Here is a 17,818-nt window from a genome sequence, read left to right as displayed (position 1 = left end):
TTTCTTTCTAATGTTTAGTAGGTAATTACAAATGGTTGGCTCTGCAATAACAAATGAGTGATGTAAAAAAATGGAAAATATTGGAAAGACAACAGAGTCTTTAGTGGTGTAAACAAGACATGTTTGGAATGAATTATAATAACTTTCCTTTTCAATTTAAATTATTTTTTTTAAAGTACAGTGTAATTTTAGTTTCCAAGCTATCTTTTAGGATCTTTTCATGTGTTGAAACCTTTTGTAGGATTTGTCACATGTTCAGAGTTTAATAAATGCTTTAAAATATAAGAAGTGGGCAATTTTCAGCCGATGCATAATCACTAGATTACACCGAACAAAAATATAATTGCAGTGTGTAAATGGTCTTCTTTTCTTACTTAGAAGAAAGTGTATTTTCAATTGTTCTGTTTTTAAAAGGGTTCAATTTAGCCAGTTGTGTTCGAAACATTTGCATGCTGTTTAAGTGATGATAATTTTTTCTACCACCGGGTTAATTTACATCCTAGCCGGGTGTTACATCAAATGAAAGTGATCAGATAGTGTGACCAGCACACAGACACTCCTCAGACCAGTAACTGTAAAAGACCACAGTAAAATACAGTTTTATTCTAATGACACAATGCCACAGACGACAAGAGGGAGACAAGAATGGCCTGCTGGTGTTTTGGATGGTGGTGTGTCATTTAGGGCTGTACCCAAAGACTTGAATAATCACAATTCCAGGAATCTTTTCAGACAGCTCTGAATGGACATGTCTGACAACATGGTCCTAACCTCCAAACTGTTCATCAAATTTGCTGAGTCTTTCAGAAAGACTGGAAAAACAGTTCAAACTCAGTTCATGAGTCATGTGACTCATTACTGACTAATGATTTCTGGTCTGTGGCTCAACCCTCGTCTGGATACTTTGTTGTTTCATGACGTCCATTCTGTCCTAGAGATACAGTGTGTTTCAACAACAAATGCTTGTTTTCTCGTGTTAAAAGGATGTATAGAATTTAATTAAATATTACATGTTGCATTTACATTTTTAGTCAGTATGCTATATCACAGGTATTTGGTCCAATGCAGTACTGTTTGTGTCTGTTATATTGTGTTGCTCTGAGGTTGTGAAGGGACTCTGAGGAGATTACAAAGTAAGTGCATGAAAGACATCAAAATTCACATGTTTAAACACATGTATTCAGATTGACTTTTGCAATCCAAGCACGAGGTTTTGTCATCATACAGTCACAGGGCACTGAGCAAGAGTTCCAGGTCAGATGTACAGGCATTTCCTCTGGAAGTGTAGTTCTTAGCTAAAGATTACACTGTGAATATGTACACAAAATTCAGTGATACTTTGGGGGAATAAAATTAGCTGTCATTCCTTTCAGAGGACAATTTCAGGTTGGTACACATGCTTGTGGGGGATTTGGACACGAAGGATGGAGCTGTTTTCATTCCAGTCTCAGAGGAAATGAGTACATTCCCTACAGTGAGAACACATCCATGGCATGTAAATAAATCCCTTTAAACTCCATCTTTGTCAGCACCTCTAAGTCTGCCATTAAGGAGGTACTGCACACTTTTCTCTTGTCTCTTTTTCAGACAAGACAGTCTGCAAGAGTGTATTCGATGTGCAGTCATGATTAATCTATGACATGATAGATATTCTATTCATAATATGGGGAAATTTTAGTTTTGCTGAGAAATGCTGCTGTTACAAAGAATTGTGAAAATAGGATTGCTCATTCCCCTTTAACAGTAAATCATCTAACCAGTGATGTCTGTGAAGTTCTTAGTAAAGCCAACAGGAACTATGAGCTTACAGCAGCCTCATGGCAAATGAAATTGATGAGAACTTATAAGAGTTACTCCGCCTTTTGATAATGTCAATAATCTTACTGACTTCAAAGACATCAGCAACTACAATATGAACTGTTCACAGAGGACGTATATCTATGAAATCTTTACAGCCTCTATTGCCGTAAAGTAGAATGGGACACAACTCGACTTAGATGATACATGTTGCGTGAAATGCAACAAAATGTTAGTGATGTATAGATTTACTGTGACATAAATGAACTGATTTGTGTTCCAGTGGACATAATGCAGGCTTTCTCCGGGAGCTGACAGGGTTATACACATCTATTGCAAAGGCTATAATGCAACTGAATAGTAGTTGGAAGTCAGTGCAGATGTGGTGGATTTAGATTTCATCAGTTATGACAGGAATCTATCAACAGTTTGTCTGTTTTCAACATTCAAGGACAAAATAAACAATCCCTCGTGCCCTTTTCTCCTCCTTACTTCAACCACTGCATTTCTCCCTCTGAGGAGAGTGGAGGGAGGAACGGAGGAAGAGGAGGAGTAAATAATTTGTAGGAATGTATTTACTCCATCCAGCCCACACACAACCTCTGCAGTGGAGTTTCCCGTAAAATCCTCAGACATCAAAAAGCCTCTAGAGTTCTGCAGGAATAAAGATGGCGATGAAGAATCTCATAAACAGGAAATGTACAATCACTGATTCCAGCTCAGCCACTACTTTTGGGGTTTAGAGTAGGTACTTGTTACACTGTGAATCCCACCATGGCTGGCAGTCTTGAGGCAAGCACGGATTTTTACATGGGAAACTAGACTCAATGGAAGAGACTGGGATCTTTTTGTATGTATTGTTCATTTATTCACATTGTGACAACAAATATTATAAAAGCTAGTATTCTCTTACTGAAGTTCCAGTGTGCACACCATTAGTTTTTGCTTATCTAGTTCCTCTTTTTCACTAACACTCAGCTAGCACCACAATATAACCTAACACAAGCACAAACACACACACACACACACAACTGTGCACATGTAGCTTTTACTGAGCCACTAGCTGTGGGTCGGAGTAAAGTCTTTTTCACGTTTTCAGTGGTTTTACATGCAAACTGTGAAGCTGAGTGTGAGGACTTTCACGTCTGAACATTAGGTGTTATATTGCCATCACACCTCGAAATAAACCTATAACATTCTTTGCAGAAACACATTTGATAAAAACAGCAAGAAGCAGTGAAACACATTCACCTACACAGCAGCTACACTGGATGTTTATGCCAAATTGCCAACTGATCTGATTCATCAACATGAACTTAGGTTAACATTTCCCAAAACATAACATTTTTGTTTTAAAAAAAAAAAATTCCAATTTGCTGTTTCAGTCAGAAAATCAGTTCCACAGTTGGACTTGTTAACTTAGAGTTTTGTCACTCTTCAGTCTGACAGATCAATTTACACCAAAAACCTGTCTTTAGAGAATGGAATAAATACCTTATCATTAAACAAGCTCTTATAATACTCAACAGAACTTAAAAGTTTGTCCATCCACACTTCACATCCATTTATGTATTTCAAACAGCAGTGTTATAAATGTTCATATTTATGTGGATTTTTTTTTTCATTTAATGATTTTTTATGGACAACACATATTAAACAGCATTTCTGTCAATGTGCCAGACAGCTGGTTTTCAGCTGCAGTCTTTTTGCAAGAGAAGTCTTCATACCAACGAAGTGACAGAAATACAAACACAGGACATACGACAATATCAACAAAAATCAGCACTTTTCCCTTCACAGACAGACTTATTGAACCAGAGGCCTCTTTCTGTGTACCAAACTCAAAGTTGTGCTTCAGGTGAAGGACAAGGCTGGTCATGTTCAAAACAATGAGCTTATTCTGATTTTATGGTGTACATTATCAACAAGGAAAAGCAGATAATTGCACAACATAAGAGGCCCCTAAAGAACCCAAGCAACCGTGTACAAATTATTGTGTCATAATTTGATAAGTTACAAATGTGTTCAGTAAAATGCACCACAAAGGCACAGTTACAAAACTGAGGGAAAACCCATGTGGCTTCTGACTCTATGGCCCAATTTTGAAGAATGTGTTTTAAATTTATCCATTTATTGTTGCTAACTATTAATGGCCAGTAATGTCTGTCATGGTGGCACCAATGTTCTGTTGTATTGATGAGAGAGGCCTCCAGTGGAAAATACTCCTCAACAAATTACTTTTATTTGGAGACTTTACTTTCCTTTTGTCGTACAGACAATGTTTATGAAAAACTACAGTGCCCAGCTGTTTTACAAAATGACAGAATATTTAAAAGAAAACTAACAGTATGTTTGAGGCCTGTTTTAAAGTTGTGTATCTTCATTAGCAGTGAATGGGGCTTAGTTGCCACAGATAAACTGAAACATTGTTGGTGTTAGTTCATGCATCTGCTTTCGTAGAGTTTGGCCCTTTTACCAGCATACATAATGAAATATCAAACCATATGCAATTTCTGTAATAATGAAATAATCTGCGCTTTGGACATCCCACATAAACACTTCCAATCGACAGCTTAAAAATGAAGTGTATGAACAACAGATAAGTTTCTCTATACAGTAAACTGAACCTTCTGCAGACACAGCAGTTTGGTGCAAGTGGAAATGACTTGTTCCACTCAGCATTTAGGATCCACAAGTTGAAACTTCATATCATTTTTGGCATTATATGCCAAGTGAAGGTGTTTAGCAACACAAGAAACAACATGAAGTGAGAGGAAGAAAGACGCCAGACTCAAACTGGTGAAGTTGATCTGACTTACGACTTCAACTCTGAAGCTGAAGTCAAAGCAGTATCTTGACATTGTCCGTCCACGTTCTTCATTGAGTTACGGATCAAGGGGCACAGCTTGCCGTTTATGAAAACTCAAAACATCCTTCAAGTTGTAGTGTCCCATTTTGTTGTGTCTGTAGTACTGAAAGTATACAATTAACCCAACGAAGACGATCACAACAGCAGCTATTACCACAGCAGTTATAATGTATGGGATGACGTCAGCTGCAGAGGTGGGTGGGGGGTATGGGTAAAGGAAAAAGGAAGAGAGAACAATATACGTCAGACAAATGTAAAATACCAAAAGAGTCACTGTGAACATAATTCTTGTTTCACAAACAACTGAGAAGGATCCACCGGGATGAAACTCACCTTGAACATCGACGGTAAAAGTTACAGTGGCTGTCCTGTCCTCACTGCTGACTTTACAGGTGTACTGCCCGTTATGCTCAAAACCGACAGATTTGATTGTGACAACGCTGTCATTGAAGGAGGAATGGCTCTCTGGTGGGACGGTCCAGATGTAAGAGGGGCTGGGGTTTCCCACCGCCGAGCAGTTCAGCTGTAAACTCTGTCCCTCTGTAATTTTGATGGACTCTAGATTTCCTGTCTTCTGCAGATGAGGCCCATCTGTGTGTTGGTTGAGGGAAGAAGGAAAAGAACATTTTATTTCAGGAAAGTGGAACTCATTTTGAAACTTGCAGGAGGGACATTTTGCAATTTCTAAGAAGATTTTAATTACAGTACTGTCCATTCACATGAAACTCAAACTAACAGAACAAAAAATGTTCCTTTAAAGGAAAAAAAGAATAGTGAGGGGGAAAAAAATCTAAATTACCCTATATCTATTCAAACAAAAAGCATGCTTCCACATCACAACCGCTCCTCTGCCTCCTCAGGGAGCAAGATCCCAGATAAGGCAATCAATCACATCTTATTAGCTTCAGTCCCACCATCACAAAGCATGGTGAACTAATCCATCGAATACAAAAGAAACATTCCTAGAGAAAGAAAAAACCCTCCACTGGGTCTGGCCCAGTGATGTTACTGTAACATCATGACAACCATACAGTCAGGAAATGCTGGACAGCCCCTTTCCAAACACTGATCCAGCACTGTGAGTCTGAACAAAGGAACAATTCAACTACATTGGACCTGTAACTTGACAAAAGATCACTGAAACCAGCTGCATGTTACATTATGCTTCGATGTAAATTGTAACATAATGCCGAAACAAGCAAACCTGTGATAGTATACGCTGGTTAAGTTAAAAAATACTCAGAACATAAAAACAATATTGTGTAATGTGTGAAATGAACATGTGATGGACAAGTGGTGAGGGAGGGAGAGTTGTCACCCATTTGTCATAGTGGAAAGTACCTTGCTAGTCTCACCACAGGACTGTCCCTAGCAGGCCATTGTACTGTACTTTCAGTTTCTACAACTAAACACTTCTGCTGTGCTGCACTTCAGAGAAAAACATTTTATACCTGAATCCATTTTGTAGATATTGCTTTTTGCAAAAACAATATGATGTGTGTGGAGTGAGAAGGAGTCTCAGTGTTCAGAAATGCCTGACAGTTTAAAAAAAAAAAAAAAAAAGAGGTCTAAAAAGTCCTTGATCAGGATTTGAACTCAGCATGGTGCCAGATGTAAGGTTTATGGACATACTACAACTCATTCTGTGGATGACATGAATGCGAGACCAAGGTGAGCCATCAAACCGTTATCAAAACATTTGAAACACAAATGTCAGTCTCATGGTGGAGGGAGTCAGGGTTCATCATCTGACTGCACAAAACTTCATGTGAGTACATGGGATTAGCTGTAGAGATATTTGAGTCAGGACCAAAGTAGTGAAGTGACACACTGACCAGTGTGTCTATTCTGAAAAACTGTTTCAGTGCTTCTACTGCGGTGAACAGCAAGTCAATAATAAAATACTGAAGTGCTGAATCAAAAATAATTCAACCTGCTGCAGAACGCGCTACACACTTCATCTAAAAATGCTCATACGACATGCATAGTTGTAGGAAACTGATTCTTTTTCATGCTAGTTAGTTAAATAAAAGTTAGAAGAGAGACTGCTGATAACACATGTGGCCTGTGGACCGTTTGCTAAGGATGATCTCAATATAAATCAGTGTTACCTTCTAAACTATCTGACACCATGCATAGTAGTGTAAATTCAAATGCTGTTTAAATCCAGTCCAATTATAAACCAACATTAAAATATATCACCTACTAATGCAGCACTCTAAAACGGGCCATACCACAATGAATATTTCTGTATTCAACATTTTTCAAGCAGGACTTTTACTGGAGTACTTTTAGTATCATATTTTACTATAATCGCCTTTTAAGATGATATAACAAACATGTTTTCTTTGCATTCCTGGTCTCCACATACTTCAGAGGATCAATCTCTGGCTTGTTTAGCTGCTAAGTGCTCCGTTAGGTTCACCAGCTTGTTGCTGGTTCTGTATATCTACTGTTTGGTGTTGAGCTGATTTACTACAGAGGGTTTTGCCTGCTGTGGCAGAAAATGCTGCTTATAAGAGCTGTGAGAGAACCGAAACAGTTAAACTATGGGCCACAAAACCAAACCAACGAAATGAAACATGCAATAAAGGTCCGTAAAGCTGTGGGAACTGCAGAGTTGTGGAGCAATAATCTGTAAGGTTCTCACTAACAGCAACTTCCTCCACATACAAGTATTGTGTTTATATGGATTTGAGTACCCTGGTTATGATCAGGGATTTTAACGACACCCATTGTGTTTGAGCATGTAAACATCATGTTCAGAAACCTGCATAAGTTCTTATCCCAGTTTTGGGAAACCTGATTGTGCTGTCTGGGATACCAGGATACTGTTGTATGTGTACATCTTATCCTGGTTTCTGATCACTGCCAACAACCAGCACAGGCACAGCTCAGACACTACTGCTCATACTGTTGTTCCCTCTGGTCTCATAAACAGCTCAACTATGTTATGCAGCCAGTCAGAGGACGCTCCCAACTTTCTCTCCAGTTAAGGTCACTGAACTCCATCATGACGCTGTCACCAGTTACAGCTGTGCATTTGCATCTGCTGATCTCTTGTCCAACACAGTAGCAGCAGCCAAATTAATTCAAGATCAGGCTGAGGTACAGGAATGCCAGCACACAGTAATCAGTAACTGGGATACTGATATGAAGAACCAACTGTCTCTGTTCTCTATGTAAACACCACATCCCAAATGTGACCAAACTGGAATGAACAGCGCTGGTTATACTATCCTGTTAGTTATAATACAATCACTATACAAAGCGTTGCTGAGAGCAGCTTGTGTTGCTATTGTATGATTTTTGTCGTCAGACTCACAGTGGACTGTGGCAGTGATGTTTTCTGACGTCACCACTGGAGGAGGCTGTGGTCCTTCAGGTCCCAGTTCCAGTTTGGCTTCACACCAGTACTGAGCTCCATTATCTTCTTTGCTGATGTTGACATTCAGAGTGAAGGTGTCGGTCACTGGTTTGTCCTGTGGTTTGCTGCTGGACTTTTGGCGGCTCAGTTCTGTCTGTCCTCTGTAGAAGGTCACGACGAGGTTCCCAACAGGAGCTACGTTCTCTACAATACACTGCAGAGTGTACTGGCTGTTCTCAAACATCGGCCCGCTGTGATTTACAAAGCTGATGGACACATTTTCTGGAGGCTCTGGAGAAACCAGGAAAAAGAAGAAGATGTGGAGTAAGACACACAAAGCATCAGTAACTGTAGATTTTCAACACATAAAGTGATCAAATTCTGTATATAAATGAAGAAACCTTCTTTAGTAAGAATATTTTGTTAAACAGCAGTTTTACTTACGGTAGACAATTACAGGCAGGGTGGTACAGCACTGGTCACCAGAATCAGTATTATAATAGCACATGGGAGACGGATCCCAGTCTGTCAATTTTCCAACCGTCCAATACAACATAGTTCCGTTTTCTGTGACGTCTCCCACTGATTTCTCCAAACCAAATAATTTGTCGTGGCAAACACCCTGACATGCAACGCATGTAGCAGAGGTCGGGTCACCGTACTTCACTACCAGTCTGGATGGAGTGAATACAGGCTTGTCTGCACAGTTTACATCTGCAAGAAACACAGTAAATGTTGTGATTCTATACATCTTAACACACCATTTTCACACACAATGTCCTCCGTGAAAACTAATGTTTAAAATGCTAAATGCAGTATCTGTCTTTATACACTCATTAACTAATTTATCAAAGTATATTTTAAATTCTGTGATTTCTTATCAATCACAGAATCAATAAATAAGTTAACAGTTTATGTTTAGCAGTTCAAACGGTTTGATGAATGTTATAAATGTTTTCAACAGACTAGAATCTACAAGCTTTGAGTGAGTATTATAAAGACATTGCCATCCTGAGCAACACAGTGAATGACTTTCTATCCCAGCTGACTTAGGGTGAAGGCAGTCACACTCACATTCACACCTATGGACAATTTAGAACCACTAATCAACTTCAGCTTGTTTTTGGACTGTGGGAAGAAGCACAATACACAGGGAGAACATGCAAGTTCCACACAGAAAGATCCCAGATCTATGTCAGTGTTGTGTCAAAAAATGATCGTCTGTCAAAAACTGATGTTCGTCCACAAAACAAACAGTCCTCATGTTTAATTTATTGTAATTTTACTCCCTCTGTGTTCTACATAAACCAATTCAGTATATTTTTAACCAGTTAAAATAGCTTTAAAGGACAAGTTCAACTTATTTAGTGTCACTTGCCAAAAAGTTCCAACACCTACATTGTGACTCAAATGTAAATGCATCAAAATGACTTGATTTCATTCATTATTGTCATTGCTGATTAATCTGTTGACTATTTTCTGGATCAGTTCGTTAGCCCTTTGGTTTGTAAAATCTCAAAGTGGTGAAAAAAGCTTCAGATGATGTCCTCACATGCCTTGTTTTCTCCACAACTCAGAGATTCAGTTTACTGTCAGAAGGAATGAAAGAAACTAGAATATTCCAACTTAAACAGCTGGGATCAGAGAATTGTGAGTTTTTTTTCTCAAAATATGACTCAAATAAATTAATCAATGATCAAACAGTTGGTGATGAATTTAATAGACTGATTATTCACTGCATCTCTATTGTAATCCTTCAGGCAAACAGTTCTTTGGTGAAAATTATTCAGTTACACGAGACGTTAAAGTTTCAGAAGGACAAACCCTCGATGTCACCACAGATGCTGTTATGTGTATTTGCATGTTTGATCCACATACAAGCAGCTGTAGACGTGGTGGCAATCAGTTTTCTGGCAAAGGATCACTTTTTGGCACAACACCGGGGATCTTCTGGCTGTGAGGCGACAGCCACGGAGCCACATTTCTCATACAAGTCCATCGAAAATAATACATATATGTAATTATTCCAAATATTAAACCTCTGAAGCCTTTACAAAGGGCTCTAAACCCCTACAGCAGAACACGAGGCTGTCTCATGTACGTAAAAGGCTCCGCTGATGACAGATGGAGCGTAAAACAAGGAAAACTCACCACAGCCAGACACATGGAAGTTGCGCAGAGAGTCCGTCAAGAAAACAACCAAAAATATGTAACGGAACATCATATCCTGTTAGATTAGTGCAAAAAATCTGAATCCGAGGTTGGTCAGAGAGCGGCTCGAATTGAAAGTTAAAAAACGATGTGAAGCGGTGAAGTTCCCGTCCGACTGTCTCCAGGTGGAGGGTAGTTATGAGCAGCAGCAGACACTCCTCCGACTATTTCACACAATGCAGCATGAACAAGGACAACGAAAACGAAAGCACACTGCAGCCACTAGGAAACGATGTGATTTTCGGGAAATCCCAGCAGGGCTTGACTGATGACCCGATGTAACTGAAGCACAAACATCCAGGATCTGTGGCTCAGAGAGCACCAGAGCTGGAGGAGGATCAATCTGTGAATTCAAAAATAATGGGCAGAAACCTCAAGAGTCATTCTTAGGAAAAAATAGCACCCTGCTTATTATAGTAAAATGAAGGTAACAGATTAGCAACACTTAACTGAACAGAACTGTGTTATGTAGAGATTCAAAAACTCTCAGAAAATAAAGGTGCTACTTGGAATAACAAGAAAAGCGAGAGAGTGCAGTACTCCGCCAAAGCTGCTCATTCCCCCATATGTCATTGTCAGAAATGCAGCCTTTTTATTTATTTATTTTTTAGAAATGCGGCATTTGTTTATTAGTTATTGATGATCAGAAATCACAGCAACATAGAATGTGGCCATTTAATATAGATGTACCCACAAACAAAATGACTTTGCGCTGAGCACAGGCGTGTGTTAAGCATGTGTATGTTATGTACGGACACCGAATAGTGACCAAAATATGTACTGGGCGGCGGTTCTGAGTAATATTGTGCACAGACAGACAGACAGACAGACAGACAAACGTATGCCGATCATCACATAACTCAGAATAAAAATAGATTGGATGGATTGATAACAAACTTTTTAGAAAGAGGTTAAACAAACAACAGTGTGTTCTGTTAGATAATGTAAATGGTGTTTCAAAAGACTTGAGTTGATTTTTTTTAAAGGAACCATTTTTTAAGATAGTTCTTTGTATACCCATATTTTTTTAAAAAAACACCTTTCTTATGCTTAAAAAAACTAAAAATGTAAGAATGTGCAGCATCTCTATGCCCTTCAACATGATAGATGTAATATTTTTAGTTCTTGGTCAGACAGAACAACATAGAAGATTCCAGCTGGGGATTATGGAAACTGTGATGGATATTTCTCACAGTTTTCTGATGTTTTATAGACCAAATGATGAATCGGTCAATTGATTAATTGAGAAGAACCACTTCTGCGAATGTTCCTTTAAAGAACTCCCAAAGGTGCCTCAAAAAACCATCAAAAACAGTTCCTTTAGGCTCCATATTTGCTTCTCCAAGTTGCTTAAGGAACCCTTTTCAAGATAGTTTTTGTGGACTCACCTGGTTCTGTTTTGAAACCAAGACATGATAATCTTTCATGCAATTTTCAAGCGAAAAACAAAGCAAAAACCATTCTATGTCTTTCATCATGACAGATGTAATATCTTGGGTTCTTGGTTCTATGAGATTTTATAAACTGTGAAGGGAATGTCTCACTGTTTCTTGATATTTTATGGATTGAAAAGAACTGATTCATCTCGAAGATAATCTATGATGAAAATAGTGTTTCTCCTAGGAGCTTAAGGTAACTGGAATTCTCTTTTAGGATCTTGAAGAGGTTTCACCTTTAATCCAAGACAATCTAATTGTATCTATTTGTATTTACAGAATTATGCTTTGTTTACCTAAAATAATTTATTTTTTTCCTATTTTTCTAATTCAATATTTACTTAAATAATAGCCACAAAATCAAGGACATTCATTTATCATAATGAATGTAATTTATCTGACATATTATTTTAACATGTACATCACAACAGAATCATTATTACAGTGCACAGTAATCTTTAGCTTTGAAATTGGACATAAAACTGAAAACACACTGGAAAACTAGCCTTTAATTGCATATAATAAGTCAATCATGGCTTTTGAATGTAAAATCAAAGCTACTAATAACCTAGTTGAGTAACAAGCAGCATTTGGCTCTAATATGTTGCATTAAGCTATGTAAGATGAAGGATGTTTAGATATGTGAGTTCAGCACTTGAGTGCCTATACTTCAGTGTAGTCAACACACGAGCAACACAGCAGAATGTTGGAGCCCTTTTAGTCAAGTGCTTGTCCAGGAACAGGTTTCCCTTATCTCCTTCCTCCATTCGTACCAGGAGAAGCCCTGCTCCAAATCAGATTCCACATCCTCAGGCCGAGAAACTATTAGTCACCTTTACCCTCTCTTCCTATCTCACTTTCATTCCTTCACACTCCAAAAACTGACCTTCATTGTGTTCATTTACTCTTCCTCACAGCAGAGCTATTCTGAGTGGGTTCGTTTGGGGCTCCCTCCCACTTCAGTTGGCAGCCAGAGGAGGCCGAGCTCCATATCAGAAGTCCAGATATTTTAATGGCACTTGTTCTAAAGCAGCAGAGTCACACAGCTGGAAAAGAAAGACAACGCCAGTCAAGTCTGACCTCCATCTGAATAAAACAATGTGATTTTTAGGGTACTGTGTGTCTGTATGATCTGAACCAGGAGCGTCATGCATTATATTTTTTGAGGATGGAGAGTTTCACAATCCTAAAGGCACGGTCATAAAAAATGTTTTCTCCAGATTTCCTTGCAACATAAGTTAGATTAAGATAGTGAATTTAATTTTTCTCCAATTTAGAAACTGTATAGTTGATAAGGACATAAGAGACAAGGCCTAAAATATTCTACATACAAATTATGTAAATGTAATATTACAAAGAAGCTTGTTTAGTTAGTTTAACACATGCTAGCTGGGCGGGTACACATACTGTCGTGGTTCACAAATAACTGTCTTATTTCTCACGATGCGTCATTGGTTGTTGTGGCAGTAAGTATTCATGCACATAATCTATAAAACTAGAGAGTAACAGCTAATAAAATTAGCCTCTCTCACGGCTGCAGTGAAGCAACATATTATTTTTATTTATTTATATATATATATATATATATATATATATATATATATATATATATATATATATATATATATATATATATATATATATATATATATATGCACATACATGTAGCAAAGCCGTGCAGAAACAAGACCACACTGGCTCCACTTTTTATACCATGACGCTACATCTATTTTTAGCATACAGTCTATGGTTATTTGTGTAAGTACAGAAAGTTACCATTCTCAACATCTAAATGCTGTTTTTATTCACGCTATGAAACATTTTTTAACCAAAAAATGTTTGAGGTTGACCAATCATTACAGTCACTTTCAATACGGACATTATTAAGCTCTTAGTATTTTACAAATGCATTGAAAACATACAGTTTTTATAGAATGGGCTGATACTGGTTATTCATACGACACATTGCACTTCATGCCACAGTTAGCATGAGTAGCAACAATTGTACATGACTTCTGCGTAAACTCCATTGTTTATTGCAAGGAACCAAGTACTTTAAACAGAAAAAGTCCTCTGTGTGTACCGCTTGCACTAAAATATAATCATATACATACTGAAATCTGCCTTTGGTCTCTCTCTCGCACCTTCTTGTAAAAATAGACATTAATGCTATCTATAGCCATCCAGTATGACAAACTAGAACATGCCTGTGCAAAGATGTGTTATCTTTATACATTTTATACATTAAATTCAGAAGAAGGGTTAGGATTAGCCTTTTATTGTTACCTTTATTTTCTTGATTACTGTGAAAATCCAGTAAAAAGTTCATTGGAATATAATTTGAACCCAGGTGTTAAAACAAATCAAACATGTTTATGCATATCTTTGGATACGAGTCATTCTCAAAAGTGACTTCATGCTCCTAAAGTTAGCGACCACATCATACCATCGTCTTACACTGTGGGAAAAAAACCCCTCTGACTTTTGTTCAGCGTCAAATTTCCAGTTTCATAAAGAAAAACAGAAGTGAAACACTGACGTACGTGTCGATCATCAGCTAAGTGAGGGGGAACTTCTTGGGAAGTATTACTAAGCTCATGCCTATCAACCTCAAAGGAAACCACCAGCAAAACCAACAGCTACTCACCAACTGTACCGTAATATTATGTGTATCCACGGAGTCATAACTAATGAACAGGAAACTCACCCACACAAACTGAACATGAATATATGAATGATTTTAACTGTCTTACAGAACTAAGGCTTGTTTTCTCAGTAATCTATGGCTAAGTTGGTAGTTGTGCTTCTGTACATGGCATATATACAGAAACAAACAATCAATGAAAGCTTACAGGCCCCTACTGTAGTCGACCTGGGTACATACTTTTTGATTTTTTTTTCCAGTCTACCTAAGCTCATCTAAGCAGAAGCATTTGCATTCCTACTTTCCAGATGTTGCTCTTCCTCCCTGTAGTGAGTCCTTTATTTACTCTGCTGTCTGTCTTCTAAGTTTATTAACGTTTTTAATTTTACATTTATGCTTTTTTATGCCCGCATTGTCTTGTCTAGATTTTTAGATTGCACATACTATTACTAATTATTGTTTGGTACTTATTGTTGACTATAATGCTATGCACAGTCCTTTACATTCATGTGCACTTTGTATATTTTTAATCATGTACAAAACACAATTCAAGACAGCTGGTTCTGTGAGATGAATGAGGTTTGAGCTAGTTCCGATCTGCCCACACTGATTCACTTAATGCCACATGATATTTGACACAGTGATCTTGCTCAGTGGTTTCATATTTGAGGTTATCTGAGACTCCAGCAGGAACTCACATCTGTCGTTCCGTAAAGAAAGTTCTATTTAAAGTGGAAAATGAAAACAGTATGAAGTAAGGTATTTCATAGAAATAATCCAAACATGCCTCCCCCAGTCAAAGTGTCATTAAAGACACAGTAGAAGACAGTAATACAGTTTGCTACCTGCTGTTTCCACACAATTTATTTAAATATTACCGATAATATTAATAATAACAAAGTATTTTCATGGAAAGTTGTGCCCAAAACATGTGGAACAAGAGCAAATCCTGTTTATTTCTGGTCTGATCTGGAAGCAGTTGAACTTGAATGAGAGGAAATGGGCTTGGAGAATTACGTAATCCCACAACTAGCTGTGCTTCGATTGTAATCTTGACTGAAGTATCAGAAACAGTTCATTCATTCAAATCCTCAGCTTTTACTCATTTTAAGTGTCGGACATGAACACAAATAATAAAAAACACCCTCTTAACATGAAAAACCACAATATTACGTGCTCTCATTTTATGGAAAAGTATGACAGTAAGACATATCACTTTCTGACAATGTATTTTGTAGATTTACCTTACAAAAAAATGTATATTTTACCACAACTATTACATTGTTCAGGTAACAGTATTTTTATTTGGAATTATTTTTGGAAAGTAGTCATGAATTACATCAACCCTACAGCTACTACTTGTTAGGATCAGCTCATAAAACACCAAGAAGTGTACATTTTTATAATGTAAATGTCCGCAGGTTAATAAAACATTTTTATTTTCATAGAAAAATAGAAAATGTGTGACCTCTGATGGTGTGAGATTGCAGTCTAACATCCTCTAGTGGTACAGCACCAGTATTACATCATTAACTGTAATCTTTGCACTTTTTCAGCCTTGCTCGGTGAACTGATGAGCATTTTGTTAATTTTAAAATATTTAAACAATCTGAGCAGTCAAAATACCTCCTTAAACAAAATTACATACGTTTTACACACATGTACACCTGCTCATTCAATCAATAATCTAACTGGTCAATCCTGCAGCAGCAATGCATGAAACCATGCACACACAGCTCAGAAGCTTCAGTTCACGTTCACATCAAACATCAGAAATGGGAAAAGTTTGCTTTCAGTAACTCTGACCGAGACACGATTGCTGGCTGCAGTATTTGTGAAACTGCTGATCTCTTGAGATTTTCACCACAATAGTCCCTCTAGAGTTTACTTTGAATGGTGCAGGGAGCAGCAGTTCTGCAAAAGGAAACGCTTTGTTGATAAGAGAGGTCAGATTAAAAACACTGAAGCGCTACAATGCAACAATGCAAGCCATGTTCAATGGATACTGAAGTCAAAAATCAAAACTATAAAAGAATACATATAGAATTATGTTGTAAATAAAAAAGTGTTAATCTTCAGCATTAATCTACAATGTATAAAATAATACAAATAAATAAAATGCATTGAATGAGAAGGTGTGTCCAAATGTTTTACTGGGTTTGTATATGTTTTGCAATGTGCAAATGTAGAAAAAAAAATTGATTTTTGACTTCAGTAACCATTGAACAAGATATATACAGTCAAGCCGGAAATTATTCATACCCTTAGCAAAATTTGACTTAAAATTACTTTTAAATGTAAATAAAAGCTGAGAAAGTATTTTTTTCCCACAATGATGCCTGTAGGAGCCATATTTCATTTTGTTCTTGTTTTTGTAATTGCCCACCCAGGGGGCTGTATTTCTTTCACCTGAGGCTGACGGCCTGGGGTTAAGTTAGGGCATTTAGTTGATGGTATGATTTGTTTCAGGTGTTGTGGATGGAAACAAGCCGAGGCAGACAGTTTTCCACTGTGCTCGACTTTCTTTGTGTTTTATTATTTTGTTTATGACCAAGTTTAAGCTGCGAGTGAAGATCGATAATAAAGAACTGGCATTATTTCGACTCTTGTGAAGAATCCGTTTGTTTATTTTGAGTTGAGTGCGCATCAAAACTCTCATATAGCCACCATCAACAACCAGCAGTGCTAATGTAACGGGCATGTGTGTGTGCCTCTGAAAATCTGCCTTCACACCCGCTGTTATTTTCCTGCGTTGTGTTCTTTTGTTTCTTGGACGTGACATAAATAAACAGACTGGCCTGTAGAATGCTGCTTAACAAACATTTATTCCCATCTCTCTTTAACGTAATAATGATGAATGCCAATCATGCGTCCATATTACCGCTGTTCTGTCTTTCCTTCACCGCGAAGTTAGTGTCCATCTTCTCCCTGAAGTTAATGTCCATCTTCTCCCTGAAGTTAATGTCCATCTTCTCCGTGAAGTTAATGTCCATCTTCCACGTAAAGTTAGTGTCCATCTTCTCCGTGAAGTTAATGTCAATCCTCCATGTAAAAAGTCCACTCGGCCTCTCCTTATTCTCGCACGTCGTGGTTCCGACATATCTTTTGTTTTCTTCCGGCGCATATATGTGTCGTCATCATCAAGACGCAATCTCTTAAAGAGACAGTACTAATTCCAATAACAATGAAAAATGGAATGCATTTTAAACACTGAATACAAAACAATAAATAATTATTTACATGAATTTTGGGGGGTTGGTGGAATTTCATAAATGCTATCGTACTGCTATTATTTCAACCTGGTTACACTAAGTACAGGACATAGCCACTACAATGCCTCTTGTACATCATCTTATTATCTTTTGGGAAACATCTGTGTCATTGCCAATCAAAAAAAAAAAGCTTGCTGGTTGAAAAAAGTAACCTTAAGTAAAAAATTGGCTAGGGGTATGAATAATTTTTGGTTTGACTGTACATATGTGCGATGTATCAGC

General features: G+C 37.6%; 1 protein-coding gene across 1 annotated transcript; it reads right to left on the bottom strand.

Annotated features, from left to right (window-relative positions):
- Positions 1-2,829: 2,829 nt before the first annotated feature.
- LOC111587656 (intercellular adhesion molecule 3-like) lies at positions 2,830-17,474 on the bottom strand. The gene is made up of 7 exons (XM_023297705.3): positions 17,206-17,474; positions 12,567-12,726; positions 10,185-10,587; positions 8,478-8,747; positions 7,992-8,324; positions 5,000-5,257; positions 2,830-4,852 (listed from the first exon to the last, which is right to left on the bottom strand). The coding sequence occupies exons 3-7, from the start codon at positions 10,255-10,257 to the stop codon at positions 4,683-4,685; spliced, it is 1,104 nt and encodes a 367-aa protein (XP_023153473.2). The 5' UTR covers positions 10,258-10,587; positions 12,567-12,726; positions 17,206-17,474; the 3' UTR covers positions 2,830-4,682.
- Positions 17,475-17,818: the final 344 nt, after the last annotated feature.

Source organism: Amphiprion ocellaris, chromosome 4 (assembly GCF_022539595.1).
Source record: "Amphiprion ocellaris isolate individual 3 ecotype Okinawa chromosome 4, ASM2253959v1, whole genome shotgun sequence".
NCBI lineage: Eukaryota > Metazoa > Chordata > Actinopteri > Pomacentridae > Amphiprion > Amphiprion ocellaris.
This window is presented reverse-complemented; position numbering and strand designations above follow the sequence as displayed.

Excerpts from the sequence above, each read along its gene's own strand:
- LOC111587656 (XM_023297705.3), bottom strand. The coding sequence starts at position 10,257 with ATGATGTTCCGTTACATATTTTTGGTTGTTTTCTTGACGGACTCTCTG. Across the intron at positions 8,748-10,184 it reads CTTCCATGTGTCTGGCTGTG|ATGTAAACTGTGCAGACAAG; the intron begins GTGAGTTTTCCT and ends TGTTTCTTGCAG. Across the intron at positions 5,258-7,991 it reads CATCACTGCCACAGTCCACT|ATGGGCCTCATCTGCAGAAG; the intron begins GTGAGTCTGACG and ends ACCAACACACAG.